General features: G+C 37.8%; 1 protein-coding gene across 1 annotated transcript in view; it reads right to left on the bottom strand.

Moving 5' to 3' along the window:
• MTREX (Mtr4 exosome RNA helicase) overlaps window positions 1-16,401 on the bottom strand; it is a 42,177-nt gene that overhangs the window by 3,220 nt on the left and 22,556 nt on the right. Inside the window, exons 16-25 of the mRNA XM_071581596.1 lie at window positions 12,391-12,541; window positions 10,503-10,675; window positions 10,137-10,205; window positions 7,313-7,441; window positions 6,240-6,350; window positions 5,730-5,918; window positions 4,484-4,647; window positions 3,088-3,193; window positions 1,909-1,965; window positions 1,369-1,531 (exon numbers count right to left, since the gene is read on the bottom strand). Coding sequence (XP_071437697.1) covers window positions 1,369-1,531; window positions 1,909-1,965; window positions 3,088-3,193; window positions 4,484-4,647; window positions 5,730-5,918; window positions 6,240-6,350; window positions 7,313-7,441; window positions 10,137-10,205; window positions 10,503-10,675; window positions 12,391-12,541 — 1,312 coding nt within the window. The remainder of the gene's footprint in view (window positions 1-1,368; window positions 1,532-1,908; window positions 1,966-3,087; window positions 3,194-4,483; window positions 4,648-5,729; window positions 5,919-6,239; window positions 6,351-7,312; window positions 7,442-10,136; window positions 10,206-10,502; window positions 10,676-12,390; window positions 12,542-16,401) is intronic.

Below are 16,401 nucleotides of genomic sequence, written 5' to 3'. Positions count from 1 at the left end.
GGACAGTGCACAGGGGGTATTTAAGAAGAGACTGGACTTAGTGCCATGGTCTAGTTGACAACGTGGTGTTGGGTCACAGGATCTCACAGGTCTTTTCCAGCCTAGCTGGTTCTGTGAAAACCAGCCTATTGAAAATGGAGGGAAGAATCATGCACTGAACCCTGCCACAAGAACTGACCTCCTAAAAACAGGCCCATAGGATCTAATTTTGAGGGAGCTAGCACTATGGACTAGGACAAAGCCGGCCAACTAGTCTTAGTACAAATACAGTAAATGGCAAACATTACTGCCCAGAGTATCCTGAACAGTCTAGTGTCAGTGTGAAAATACAGGCCAGCTCCATGCTGCTGCTGTGCTCTGCCTGCTCAGGGCACCTCTGAGCAGACACCTCTGCAGCTCACACACTTCCTGCAGTAAGAGAAATCTGCTGAATGCAGAATGAATGACTGCCAGGACTCCTGTTGCTCAGAGACAACCTACTTTAGAAAGTGTCTGGGTAATCCTGCATTGGATTACAAGTATGAATTCCCTTATTTTAAGGGCTCCCATGTGCAAACAAGAAAACAGCATTTAAGAGAGGCAGGGCAGCAGTGACTAACAAATTCAAGAATCAACAGGATTTTCAAGTATCAGTCATTGCACACAGACTTGTAAGATTGGTGCACCCTTCCTACTCTTCTCCACAACTCTCAACACAGCTGCTCACAAAATTAGTTTTTTCATTGTGGTATGACCCTCACGTGAGTGGTTTGTCTTTTTACAAAGTTTCTGGGCTCTAAGTCATCACACTGCTAATAAATGAAAATCAAGTCTTCTTCCTCAAGTACAAGTTTCTTGTACTCCCATTTTAGGAGCCAAACTAACCCAGATGACAGGTTACATCTAAGTTTCATAACTATCTGCATTGCAGTGCTGTTACGAACCATCCAAAACAGCAACTTGGTTACCACTTCTTCCTTCTGTCATGATTAAGTCAGCAGGAGGAACTGTCAGCTGGTTACCAGGTAAATAAAATACTCAACCACAAGGAGTACAAGTGCAAGAGATGTACTTCTTTATGACAATCACTTGGAACGTGGTATTTTCCTTTTAACTAGAAAAAGTAAATATTTGTTGTACGGCTTAGAATTTCTGAGTTTCATAGAAAGTTTTTAAAATAGATATCCCTTTTAAAAACTTCTTAGATTCTAAATTATCAACAGTGTAACTATAAATTGATGTATATAAAGTCAGTAATTTTTTCCCACTTGGTTTTAGCCATGCAGATACTTGAATACATCTGAGTCTATTATAAGGTTATTCAGAGTTACCAATTCATGTTGTGGAATTACCATCTCACACCTGCTAAAGAAGAATTGATTAACCTACCTTCAAAGACATCAGTCATTTTGCAGATGTGAGCAAAGTTAGCTCCATTTGCCCAAGTATGCACAACATCCATTAGGTTGGGTTTGAAAGAATTTAAGTAATTTTCTTCATCAATTTCCAGTTTTGCTTCTGCTGACACCTTGGCAATTCTTTTTGCACACTCCTTTAAAATAAAATATTTTAAATTTATAATAATAAGTGTTTAAGTGATAGAAAGACTTGCACATTATTAGGTACTGCATAGAGGATGAGGTTTCATTTCTAGTGTGAGTTACTCAGAAAGTGAACCACTGTTTTCATTAAGCCTGCACTCAGCATTTGCAGTGCAGTAATCCAGCTTGGAAGTTTTAAAGACATGTTCTACATTAGCGCAAAGATTTCCTGCAAACAGCATAACACACTACTGCGCATTGCAAAATCACATGCAATGCAATCCAAATTCACTGATGGTCCAAAATCAGGTCTTTACCACCCACTTAATATACACTGCTCATACACTTCACTCATGTTAACCCCAAGCACAGGCAGATCTCTAATTACCTGCATTTGCCGAAGTGGTCCTGCCAACTGCTCTGTTAATTTTGGCATTTCACTGGACTGAAAGAGAAGACATTAAATAATCTCATGTACTCCCATACATTTGCTCTACACCAAATTAAATGGAAAAGTAGAAGTTCAGTGTGTGATACTGCCATCCTAAATTATTCCAGAGCGTCCTCAAATATGTTATCAAACACTAAAATTACTGAATTCCCCAAGTACTTGTTCCTCAGACTAATTCAGAAAACTAAGTATTTCTGTACAATATGCAACATTATGAAAAAAAGCACCTGCTTTCTAGATACTTCCATAATTCCCTCTATTTAGCTGTACCATAGTTTTGAACCACCAAATGAACTGTCATTTGTTACACTTGATTGTTACAAGCTTTTCTTTAAAAAAACAAAAAGCAAATGCTTTTAGTAACTTAAACGTCAGTGGTAATGTATGAAAAAATACAGCAACACTTTTATGCCCCAGCTGTTTAAACTTAAGTACTGCTGTTAAGTGAAGCACAATATTCTAATTAACAATGGCTTACCTTGATGTCCCTTCTACTAACAAATGTAATCCCAATTAGCATCTGCTGCTTTCCCTATATTTAGAATCAACCTCAGTGATACATCTTGTTAGCTATTTGCAAAAATGTCTCACAGAGAAGTTTCACTAGATTTCCCGGTTGATGCTGGGTGAGCAATCAGTGACCTCTGGTATCAAATGCCCATGTTTTTGTGTTTAAAAACATATGGTCTGTTTTTAATAGCTTTTTTTTTAATCAGTTCCACATGGTACTGTCATTTCCATCACTAGGTGAAGGGTCCTGTTCAAAAAACATAACAGGGACATTTCCCAGAGTTCCACATTTTAAATTGTATGGAGGTGTGTTTGTATACATACGTAATTGTCAGCATGTGTGCTGAGAATCCATTCATACTGCTCCACTGCTTGGGGAGGACTGCACCTTTACACAATCTCTGGCATGTCACTCACAAGGAAAGATCCTTTAGCACTGAAGCTGTAACACTTTTGCTAAGTTCAGTGCAAGTTCATATAGAACACCTCAGGAAGGGGACAAACAATTTGCAAGGGCTCATATGTTATGACCAATTTCTGGAACTGCATTATAAACAATACTGTTGGAACACAGGAACATCTAGAATTCTTGAACAAGTAACTCACATTCTCTTGAAATACAAAACAGCTGAGTAGTGCAGTTGCCTGTTCTGCAGACAAGTCATTGAAGAGACCATTGAACATCATTTCTGTCAGGAGTAGTTCATCAGCACTGAAGAAAGACAAGAAAGCTTAGGGGAAAGACTTACTGAAGTGTAATTTTTAAATGAACTACTATTATTCAGTTTTGTGAAGCAACTGGATATGGATAAAAAACTAGTATCTGAATTTTAATGAGAGGAACACCAAATACTAATACATTAACTTTTTAAGGGGAATGCTAATTACTAAGAAACCGAGACAGTATTCGAAAGAAACTAAAAGCACTTACTCGACTACAAAGAATTTCTCCTCACAGTTCGTCTAAGTTAATATGAACAGCTGATCAAGTCAGTTTTTATCAGAGAGGGTATCAAAAATCGAAAAGAACCAGAGAATTAGGCAACTTAAGAAAAATGGACTAAAACTGGTACTGCTGTTGCTTAAAAAAGATTCAACTGGGTATTTTCATGATACTGAGAAAAGGAAGAAACTTACTTCAATTTACCTGACGAATAAAGACTTAATCGTGAATCATAAAAGGAAGTGCATAATGTGGGTACAAAAGCCAAGTGTCATTATTTGGATAAAACATCCCATTGTTGGCAAGATAAAGCCTTTATATTTAGAGATGATCAGACAAATGTAAAGGATGGGGGGAAAACAAAGCAGGTTTTTACAAAGAGATGTGTAACTCATCAAACAGTTCCCAACAGGCAGGAAGTTGATAAAATTCTCATTCAGCTTCCCCACTTGCTATCAAATTTTGCTAGCGAAAAACTTACTCTACCAAAATCTGAATGACACTCTAAAATACTAGAAGTCTGATTCATGAGTTTCCCTATGTTTCAATATATATGTACCTGCTAAATATATTACAGTAAAATGCACCACTTTAGACATTTGTTCCAAAAGCCCTATGGAAACAATTAGCTGGATTTCAAACCTGTCAAGCAATTTGATAACTGCTGACAATCATTGTTATACTCTTGTTTATGAGTGACTGTACCAACAGTCCTGGTTCATCTTCAACCACAGACATCAATACCATCATCTTATGTAATGTACATTAAGTGGAAACACAGGCTATTGTCTATGCCAGGCTCAAAAATAACAATTGTTTTGGCATTTTCAAGTCCATGTTTTAATTTTAAAATCTATTACATTTTGTCCTTAAATTGTTGCCTTTACTTACACCGTTTGAATCAGTATATTCCCTGTACTACAGAAATCACACAGTCGCTGAAGAATCTTTCTCATAATGGTCTCAGAACGTCAAAATACCAACAAAACCTACTAATTCCAGCAAGGCGAGTAAAATGTGTATTCCTGACACCAAACAGGCTGCACAGAATCCAGTTACCTGCTGATTTCACAAGCAACCCGTCCCTTCATCTCAATGACATCCGAAGACGTGGCGAACCCCAGTCTCCTCAGGACCCGCTTCCGGCATTTCAGCTCATCCATCTGCAGGACAGTTCTGGCCTTCTTCAGTTCCCGCTTTGCTACTTTAATATCCATAGCAATCTGGGGGGCAGAAGGACGGGAATTACACAGTGCTGGTTTAACAGATCCAACTGTTTAATTGCTTAGTTCACCTAATGGTGTCAGAAGGATGTTGTATGAACATACCAGTTGACATTGACCCACCTAACTCAACTAAGAAGAAGGTTTCAAACAAATAAAATAATAATAAAAATTTTAATAAACAGCTCCCTTTAACCATAAGAAACTCTGGCAAGTTTGGCAAGTCAGCTGGAAACAAACTGAACAATCCATCACTGAGAAACAAGCATTCACCTGAGACCTGTACTAAGTCTCAGCTAATGAACTATTCAATGAAATGTAACTCAAAGCAGTATTTTCTGCTATTAGAGCTTCTCCAGTGCCTGGCAGTTCTTCAGTCACTGTGCACATCCTTACACAGACACCCTTGCAGAAGGCTGCTTGGTCCATCAGGTCATACCACATGCAACTTGTGCTGCCCATGCCAGAACCACCTCATTTCTGTGAAGCAGTTCCTGCAGAAACTGTTTTCTGGAGAAGCACAGAAACAGCAGCAGTTTCAGTCTAGCAGGGTACAACCCTATAAGAAGTGAGTAAGTACATTGCTCCCAGGATCCGAGTCAGCTCAGGAAGGGGCAGCACAGTAACTTCTATGCTACACTTCCCAAACTAATAAGGCCCATCAATTCAATGTACCTTTGCACAAATATATAAAAAAATTAAGTTAATATCTATGTATCAGAATTATCTATGAAGACTTTTTCTACACTGTATTGTGCTATACCTATTCAGCAAATGAGACTCTTAGTGGCACCCCTGTAACCTAATTCCTAATGATTTCTTGGAAGAGTGTTTTTTTCCAGATGTACTTCCCATCTGTATCAGTCAAGGGCACACCACCAACTCAGATAGTTTTGTTACTGAGATTCAGTAATTTTACTGCATGCAAAAGGGTTTATTTGGGCTTATTCATTTAAAAAAAAAGGGTTATTTGGGCTTTGCAAATAGAAAGAAAAGTAACAAGAGAACCATTACCCTCTCTCTCTCTATCCCTCTCTCTCTTCAACTAAATACACACACAGTGTTTTGGATTGTATCTTTACCTGTGCTTTTTTTTCACAAAGTTTGTATACCATCTCCAAGTTAGGATCATTGTGAAGAGGATGTGAATACATCCTATGCTCAAATGCCTCTACTTTTTGGATTACTTTTTTCAATCCTTGGTCTTTGATGCCCATGTCATCAATAGGGTCTAGTAATGGTACTCCATCAGGAAATCGCTTCTGTACTTCCTAAAAGGAGGAAAAAAGATTCTTTTGGTAAGATTAGCACCAGTAAAATGAACTACATTTTACAAATTAGCTGGCATAACTACAGGGGCACAGAAGGCTGAAATGTTTGTTATGTGACATTTCCGCAGTTTTCAAAATCAACTTAAAATGACTTGAACAAGGAGAAACAATTGACATACATTGTGGCTTCCAATCCCTTTAGAGAATAAGGCTGAAGATTTGACAGAAGCTTTACACAAATTTCTTTGTAACAAATTGTCTTGGGTCCAAGAGTCCCTCAGTAATCAGAGCAGAATGCTCACCCAGCCTTGTGGAACTTACCTGTATAGACTTTAACACACTTTGCCTGTTATCAATAGGTCTCAGGTCTTTCGGTATGTAAAGTCGGACACTGCTGATAGCGGAGATAAGATGTACCAAAACAGGAACAACCTGCCAAAGGGAGAGTAGTAACTGACCAAAAAGCACAAAACAAACTTCTTTTTACTGACCCGTGGCAAAACTTCTTCGAAGTAAAAGAAAAACTGAGTGCATAAGGACACAGCAGTGGGTAGAGATGTATCAGGAAGCAGGAAAATGTGGCTCATGAGATAAAGTATTCATAAAGAAGAAGTTTTTCCAAATGGGAAAATTCTGAAGGCACTTAAATCTGGAGAGAGGTTACTAGTGAAAACAGAACAACAGCTTTTCTATTACCTTGTGTCTTATCTGCTGGAATATCTCTTATGATCCAAACCAGACAAATTATTTTCATATACTCAACTAGGAATGCTAACAACAGAGAACATCAAACCAGAAAATGCATATTCCTAATATCAAAACCACGATAGCACCATGTAAATATCTCAAGCTTTAAATGGATTTTCCAAGAAAAGTCATGCGGACAAATTAAAAAATAACTCTTTGTCTTGATATAGGGTTTCAAAATGAAAATTTTAAACTATGCAAATGCTTTAACTAAAAATTTTAATTTCATTGTAGAACGTGAGAGTCTTGCAAAGCTGCGCAGGGAGGTGGTGGAGTCACCATCCCTGGAAGTGTCAAAGAAGTAACTGCACATGGCACTTAGTGCTTATAGTCTAGTTGTCAAGGTGGTGTTTGGCCAAAAACACGATCTTGGGTGTCTTTTCCAACCTTAATGATTCAATGATTCCATGATTCTAAAAAATAAAAAAGGAATTCTGTTCCCAGGAACAAGATACTGCTAAAAAAGGACATCTGTCAAAGAGCACTGTTAAAAATTCTTTAATTTATGAAGAAGGCAGAATTAGATGCATAGCTCCTTTTTCTTTCTTATGGCATCACCCTTTTTTTTAACACAGACTGCAAATGTTTTGGAAATAGAATATTTTGGAAAATTTGTAAGAACTACTGAGAATAAACATGTAACAAACCTGCATCTCTCCTTTCTCCTCGGGTCTGGCTGGTTTTGCAGCCTCAGTAGCAGAATTTTTCAGACTGTCTTTGCTGCAGTGCAGGAGCACTTCAACTACATACAATGGGTCCAATTCACCAGAATTTGGCTGTTGAGGATACAGAAAAAAACAGATCTAGAACAGCTGTTTTCAAATACCAGCAAGAATGGAAGGAAAATGCATGACTTATTTAACATTAAAGGTATGAAATGAGTTATGTTCCTTTACAGAGTACCAGCTCAGTGTTGCAGTATATTCTATAAACTACTGAAACTGTATAGATTGAAAGATCCCTCCCACAATAAAACACACTCCCCTGCCAGGGTAGCTTGAAGTCTGCTTGCAGCTTTAGGTGTTTCTGCCTTCTCTTCCAGATGTAGCTCTTTCAAAGTAAGCCAACATGTTTTGAAACAGTAATAATGCATATTTTGCATCATGCTAGCAGTACTGAACTTTGCATTGGAAAAAAAAAGCGTGAAACAAAATACAGCACAGGTAAAAAATTCAGAGTCCTAGATTAGTAACATCAGACTCACTGAAAACTCCATGACCATGATATAGCACTAAAAAAGATGTCTATGTGGTACAGGTTATAAATAAAAAAGGATTATAATAATCAGAACAGGGAAGATAAAATTCCAGCATCTCAAATTTTAGTATCAGTAACAGTTAGCAGACAAAAATTTGATGTCTAGAATCAGGGATGACATGACAATATGGACTACAAACTGCACAACAACATTACCACCACACTGCTGGCACAATCTAGTGGAAATAAAATTTCTCACTTCAAAATATTTGGGGTTTTGTGAATTCCAAAGTAAATTGTTACTTTGCTGCCTACTGTAATGTAAAATACATGGAAATCATCCTGGCTTGAAACAAATCCTTCTGTCTACCGTAATTCAGAATAAAGTGCTATTTGCACTGAAAATTTTGTGGAACACTGAAGTGTGAAATTGCGATGAAAAAGCATCTACATATAACTAACAGTACATGTAACGGACAAGATTCATGCTTTTGGTTTCACAGTGAAGTGAACAAATAGTGTTGCTCAGTGAAATACAGACATAATGTAATCCTCTAAGTCCATATTAGTTTCATATAATATATTCCTCACTAAAAAAAAGACTTAGTTTGGAATTCTGATACAGTGCAGAAAAATTTACACCTGAAGAAAATCTACTAATCTAGGCTGAATTCAACATAATTCCTAAAATCCAAAGAACTGTTCAGCTTAGAAGAAGATGAAGGTTTAAAGACACTGCATAACAGTGATATCTAGCCAGTACTAAGTAAGAACACGTCTACATTAAACAGTAATGGGGAAAGGCATCTGGATCTCAGGGCAAAAATGCATTGCATAGACACATTAAAATGGGTAAATAACAGCTTTTCCAAGTAATTTGTTTTGCCTCTGCTCACAGAAACTTGCCTTTTCGTACCGATTTTAAAAGTTACATATCTTTAATTTCCAGCAACTATTGTCATTCTTTCCATACACTCAGAAGGAAAACTTCAACCCAGCTGCTGGAATGACTTAATGAAGAAAGTGCTGCTGGAGCCAGAGCCACCTCTTGCAAAACAGACCACACTTTCAAAGCTAATGTTCAAACCCAAAGGTTTATACAACAGTGAGACAGGCCAGAGAGGGAGGACAAATATACCTAAGAATAAATACAACACAGATAGGAGAAATGCCTCCAGTGACACAGAAGTTGGCATTTTTACATAGAAAGCTGAGGTTAGAGGTAAATCTAGTTTACTACTCATGTGGCTCTATGAAAAAAGCAATCTAGAAGCAACAACAGTCCATTTTTTCAAATTGAAAAAAGAAACATGACTTTCAAAAGAAGACGAAAACCAAAATCAACATCTCTTTTAACAAGTTCTGTGTGCACACATTTTTTCATCTACTCTTAAATAAATATATAGTAGAGAAGCTTCAAAAGGTGCCACAATGAACAGGAGTCACCAGAACTTGACAAAGGCAACTCCTCATTTAGATCTAGCAATTAATGCCAATGCTCTCCTGCTAAAATTATAGCAAAAATGCTACCACAGAAAAATATGCTTTACACTTAGGTTTCAATTTAGGGAGCAGAGTAGCCTGTCAAAACATTTCTGAAAGGGAGAGCAAAACATCATCTAGGGATTTGCAGAGACCAACTACAAAAATAAATTTTTCAAAGTAAAACCCATTCTGGCTTCTATTGCATCACTGCCCTCTGCATTTTCCTCCAATTTCCCCCAGATCCATTTCTGTTGTTTTGCTCTTTTTTATTTTCATTTCCCAACTTTCAACTCTAGGCAATGTCTCAGAGGACAAGCAATACCTTGTCTCATGCACTAACTTGGGACTCAAGACACAAGTCCCCAGTTTAGGACAGCCCTCTACAAGGAGCCAAGTGTCAGTCTCCCTGTGTTCTCAGCCTTTGCTTAGAGCTTCTTTTGAGAGGAGATAACACAGAATCTTTCTCATGAGCAGCTTAGTCTAGGCAGGAGATGCCTCACAAACAACCTGGTTTGAAAGGTCTGTAATGCTATGCAAAAACAAGCATTTCCTCCACAAATATGTCAAAACTTAAAAAAATCAGCAGTGTTTGTTCCATTTTCTATAGCCTTTTTTCTTTGCATTTTCACTTAAGAAAGGCTGGAGCTTTTTGTAAATTTTGGGGTGAAAGGAAATTTTTCTGCCTTTGAAAACTGTATGTTAACAAAATAGGTATTCTATCTTATTTTCAGAAAAAGCAGTAGCATAAGTATTTTGCTAATAGAGAGAATGTATATTTGTATATTTTACCTTCACATTTGATTTCCTAGAGAAATTTACAACCACTCCCCATCCATAGTCGTCACCTTCATTCTTCACCTGGAATTATTACAAGACCATATGTCATCACATATAATCACATCCTGGCCAGCATAACTTTTGTATTTCTGATATGTACAACAGCAGTCATGGATTATTATTCATTAGAAAAACAGTATTTCTTTTAAAGCATTATTGAATGTTTAGCAAAGAAACACATGAACTCAAAATTGGCACTTAGTGTCATGGATGTGATTTGTCAAGATGGTAAATTGACAAACACAAATGAAGCCTGAAGATTTCACAGACAGAGAGAGATTTGAAATTAAAAGAAAACCAAAAGAAAAATCAAATTACCTTTACTAGTCTTCCTGGCTGTAGAAAGGGCAAGCAGTACTTTGGTTTGTGAATATACTCCTCAATATCTTTACCCAGTTTTGCAAGCTGCTGTCGGATTCTGTAGTAGATCACCACATTTTCTTCATTGGGAATTGCAATTTTGTTGTACTGTGCTTCCAAATTATTGACCCCTATAATGAAAAGTAAAATCTCATGGAAATTAATAACTTCACAGATTTAGAAATCAATGCTTCACTTCCAGATCTATATGATTATTATTTTGCGACTATTTTTGGTACCCATTTTCTATTTACAATAATCCATTTTCTTGAAAGCTAAATCCATAAATTTGTCCCCTGAATGTTATTTGTAAGAAATGAAATAGCATTTTTATTGATAAATATAAACAAGACTGCGGAACTGGAGAAGGTCAGACACCCAATTGTCCAGAAATAACTGATTTAGGTTTGCATGCAAGTCCAGTTTGACCTTGCAATGGTTTTGTAGGAGTTATTCACTGCCTACCTCCTATGATACCTTCTAAAAAGGTATCTTCCAATAAGTGGGAATTTGTTACAAGATGTTCTTCCTAACTTGTTTTAGGCTCTGATTTATCAGCTGAAAATCAGTATTTTCTTCTGCCAATACATCTTATTTAGGGAAACCAGTTTTTATTTTAAGCAATATGATTCATTCTCTCATACTGGTAATACCACTAGTAAATATAATCTAAGGCCAGCTTTTAAAAAGGTCTCTTTTTCCTTTCTACCAACTCAATTCTCTTGCATGCTATTTGAATGCTTCTAAGTGGCCCAGGCATTCTCCTTCCCTGGGACTTGAGAGACACCTCAGGGAAGTGCTCCCTATTTTTAGCTGACAGCTTTTTAAAGAAATAAGACACTCATTCAAACTCATGGCATACTTTCCTCCTTGATCTAAACAGTCAATTCTCTCCTTTGTGTTTTTAATTGCAGCTGAAGTTGTTACAAAATTCTAATGTCCAGTACAGTGCCTAAACTGAAACTGTCCAAGCACTATGAAAAATGTTCTTCAGCTCTATTTTTCTATTTAAAGCAATGCTGGAATGACGGACTAAAGATCTAGGCATGCCAACTGGAACAGGTAGGTTCCCAAGAATAAATACCACATGTAACTGCTACTGCATCTGCAAAGGTAATTGAACCCCTCCCTCTGCATGTCCATGAAAGGTACATGCACATACACACTTTCTCTCTTAATAGTCAACTAACTATTGAACAGATGGACTGGCTACTAATCATAGTTACCTGTCATGTTCCTAAGATTCTTCTGGATTTAGTTTTGAAAGAGGCCTTGCCCTCAAACACTAGTTGAGATCTCTGGAAACTGACTTTGGCTCATGAAAACCCACTATTTAAAGATCATGACTCAAAATGTTACTCAGGGAAGTGCAAATAACATCTCAATCCTCTCTGAGTTTAGCTTTGTATTATAATCTAACATTTCTTTCCTAGACTACTCTGAATGCAGTGTGCTTAAGTTCTTTTCACAGATTATACTGAGATATTAAAAGGTGGAAGACTCTTCTTCCCTGCAACTCAAATGAGTCACAGGAAATTTTTAAATTGGTTTTTCCTTTTTCCAGCCCTGTATTTTAGCAATGCGACAACTGTTCTTGTCTGACTCAGAGAGGAAACTCTCTTCATAAATTGACAGTGAATACCAATACAGGTCCTAAGAATAAAAGGAAATTACTCTTACTGAAATCATAACACAGCAACAAATGATGCAGTGGCAACTGTTGGCAAAAAGACAAAAACTGCACAGGTATAAACTCCTATAACCCTAATGAAGTGTAACTATCCAGCCTCACAGCACACCACCTTTTATACCTACTTAGGTGAGAACAACATGCAGCAATACTTACTTTCCACTATTTCTGGAATAGTTCTGTAATGTTGGAACTGATAAAAGGACTTTTCTAACATGTATTCAGGGTTAATTTCCTCTACTCGAAGCAGGTTCAGTACCATGTTGTATGTCAGGTGGAATGCACTGTTCAAGGGATCAGCTGAACCCTGGAAAAGATCCAAGAACACTGTCCATTTAAAAAAATGTATCAATTGCAGCATGTAAGAACATATCAAATAAATCACAATGCAGTGTTTTGTATGACTGCTTTGATCAACTGTACAACTTATCTTGACTTTAGACTACACGTCTTGACAAAGCCTAAGCAATTTTGTTATGCTGAACAAGTCATAGTATTTATATTGTATAGATACTCATCTATACTATGATAAAATTAATTATATTTGAATGAAATGTAAAGTCTAGGTGAAAAACTTAGATGTTTCCTATGTTTTACAATTTGAATTCCATTATTTTAACTTCAAAGTAATAGTTGCTTAACTATTTACAGCAATCCACTATTTTTACACTGAAAAAAACTTATTTGCAAGTCTTTTTCTTTCCAGACTTATTGATCACATTGCTGTCTTGGGAATTCTGTTCAAAATTATGTAATCTGCAACTTTTTAAACTTATACCTCATTATAAAATTAAGATAATTTTCAGGTAGCTTTAGAGAGGTTGTGGACTCTCCTGTTGTAGATACACAAAACCCACCTGGACCTTGGGCACCTTGCTGTAGATGCCCTGCTTGAGCTGAGGGCTTGGACAGGAGTCCATTCCAACCTCAACCATCCTGGGATTCTGTGAAGTTCAACTTTTTTACAATGTGGTATGTACAGGAATTTTGATGAACCCAGGATGTTGGGAAGGCATTGTTGGGAAATACCACATCACTCCCTTCTTTCCCCATTCTTATATTGCAAGAACATCTATCGCTGTCCTCTGCCAAAAAGGAGTACTGGACTAAGTGAATGCACCCTTGGCCTGACTCACCACGGCTGTTACTGCGTTCCTGCCCAAGAGAACAACCTCGCTATCGTAAAAGAGAAAACATTGAATGGATATGTATTAAAACACCACCTATTCAAAGAACAGACACAACAGTTAAACAGTGTCCAAGGAGTATCTAGGAGACCTCAGCACTACAGCCTCTCCAATCACAGGGCAAGCCTGAGGAACTGTGTCTCAGTTCAGTGCTTGCACAGAAGGCCACCCCCATATACTGAACAGGCCACTGAAATCAGACACCAGACACCCAACACTTCAGAGATATGAAACTGCAATGCACAACCTCTTGTCCAAGGAGCACGAGTATCAACACAGGCCTGACAAGGCTTCAGAAAGTATCCCAAGGGAATCCAGCAATTATGAAGCAGAGAATTACAGCTTCTGTGCAACAAAAGGAATGGAAAACAGAAGCAACAGACAGCTGGACAGAATACAGCAACATGAATAGGCTTTTTATAAAACCAAGTTAGAGCTCACAAATACTTCACAGCTCTTTGAAGGTCTTAACAAGTATGTGGATTATTGTACCTCCTTGACTCCTGAAAAGCTTGTAACACACCTCACTACCACCACCAAGATGACAGAACTTCTGCTGCTGCACATTCTTCTAAATACGTAATTTACTCTAGGAAAGAACACCTTTAGCTAAGAATCAGCTAAAGAGGCTGGAACAGACTCTCCAGCTGGATTCAGGCACTGGAGATCGGACTAAATGCTGCTGTGAGACCTCTCACACAGCGAAACAACTCCTCTCTTCATTCCTGACAATGTTACCCATCTTGAAGGCAAAACTTCGCTGTGTGCTTGCAAGGTTACGAACTATCGGAAAGAACAGAATCATGTCACACCCTCGCTTAAACGCGATCATAAAGTGAGACAACAACAGACTTCATACAGCTGTAATGTACGCACAGAACTCGCCAGGAAATACCAAACAATTCCTACAGATTCTCTTCAAAGGCCTTTTTAAAATCAGAAGAGTTCAACTGTGAAGAAGTGATTTCAAAACCAAAAAACCCAGCTATTTCAGGGATTATATAAAGCAGACTTATTTGAAAGGTGATGTTTGAGCCAGTTGCTGATGTGGCAATTTTTATTTTAAACACATGATCATCGTTTTGCAATTCGAAAATAAGATCATTCTATTAAGAGAAAGCAGTTAAAATACAAATCCTGTCTTGGCCAAAATCTTGAATTTTTCCTGTTCCTTCATCTCATAAACACATCTTTGTCCAACTTTCAGAAATTCCTGTTTTCTCAGTATTCTCTAGGCAGTACATTAGAAACCAAGATTTCTGAGAAGCTTATTTTTTCTGAAAACTGGAACTGTTACTTCTTCAAATTAAATATAACTATGCTAGCTTTACTGTATTACAGTGTCAGCATAGCCAGTGAATTCTGCAGGGTACATTAGTCTACACTGACTACCCCAGGCCATCAATAGACTCACATCTAACAGGCAGTGATCACCCGGGTGCCCTTGCTTTACTTAACCAGCAGCAAGATACACATTTTGCACCTGCATTGGAAACCTTATAGCAAAACACAGTCTTTTTTCATCCTAAGGACACCCAAAACATGAGCAGAGCATCAGACTTTTATGGCAAATAATAAAGACTGCCGTGATTACTGAAAAGACAATTAGTGCTTACCTAAAGACATCTGTCAGACACATACGGTGGAGGGAAGCAAAGAACAGGAGTGGAGGGAAGATGGGATATATTACTGAGAGGAGAAAGGAAAAGGGGGGGCCCTTCCAAGAGGGGGGCTCTCCAAGAGCCTACACACTATCAAAGGTTCAGCTATCCTGGATTTTGCTTGTTGCCAATATATAATAACATGCAAATCAGTTTTAATTTACATTTTCTCCATGATTGTTTGCTCCTCTGCTCAACTCCTTTGCCACCAGTCCCAGAGCAATTACTTTTCTTCTTAAAAACCCTGTGAAGCACTTCGTTCACACTCTACCACAGATCCTCCCATCACAATACATCAGCTTTGTCTTTAACCAGGTAAGGTACACCACCATCTGCCTTTCAGTCTCCAGGGAAGCCTCTCTCTTGTCTACACAAAAAAAACTTCCTTCATATTAGAGAAAGGAAGAACCTCCAGCCACTCACGCAGATCAGGCAAAAGTCCATTTAATCAGAGATGCACAAAAAGTTAATGAGAAACACTGCCCTGAACAGGCATCAAGAATTCACTTTCAAACAGGCACCGTGTCCATGACTTTGCTGCTGTTGGAGAATTACTGTCCCAGTTCTCCAGCCTCCCTTCTGTAAATAATCCTCCATTCCCTTCAAAAGGGCTGTCCCTCACACCTCAGATCTTCAAGACAGTAGCACAGGATTTTTTCTGAGTATTTTTTAAGAAACAAAACGCAAGCTTTTCTATTGCTCTGGATGAAAACTGTCTCAACACATGAGAACAGCCTGCATACATCAACTAAAGTTCTCAGAAATCAAGGACTTACTTTGTGCACTGGCAACTACTTCACTTCTTGAGAAAGTTTAAGCCAACTTGCCAGTAGCACTCTTTCAAGCTTTCCAAGATCTGGGTTGCAAAAGAATGACTGGATTGAGCTAATAATGCTAAAAATCAAGAAAATGACACCACACTATTCACTACAAAAATAATTCAGTCTAGAACTTAAAAAATTAGAAAAGCTAAAAATCTGAAAATTACAGCTGCTATACAGTATTCCCGTTCCAGTGCCAAAAATTTCAGAGTTGACTCTTCTTAACACAACCAAACCAACAGAGTAGCTTTCAGCATTTACTACCATTTCTTGCCCACATGAAGTAGAAAGATACTAAGATTGGGAGAAGGAAGATTAGTGCCTAGAATTCACAGTATTGTTTTTTTTTATTGCTGTTATGACTTGGAAGCCTTGTCTAACCAGAGAGCTGTCATTGCTGCATTATGGCACGTAGTGTTGAGCAAGATTCAGGAAGAGTCAGTCCCTCTCTTCTCTCTTACAGTGGGCAAAATATATTTACATTTTCAAAATTGTTCC

Source organism: Pithys albifrons, chromosome Z, assembly GCF_047495875.1.
Source record: "Pithys albifrons albifrons isolate INPA30051 chromosome Z, PitAlb_v1, whole genome shotgun sequence".
Classification (NCBI taxonomy): domain Eukaryota; kingdom Metazoa; phylum Chordata; class Aves; order Passeriformes; family Thamnophilidae; genus Pithys; species Pithys albifrons.
Note: the sequence above shows the minus strand (reverse complement) of the source record. Positions and strands in the feature narration are given on the sequence as shown.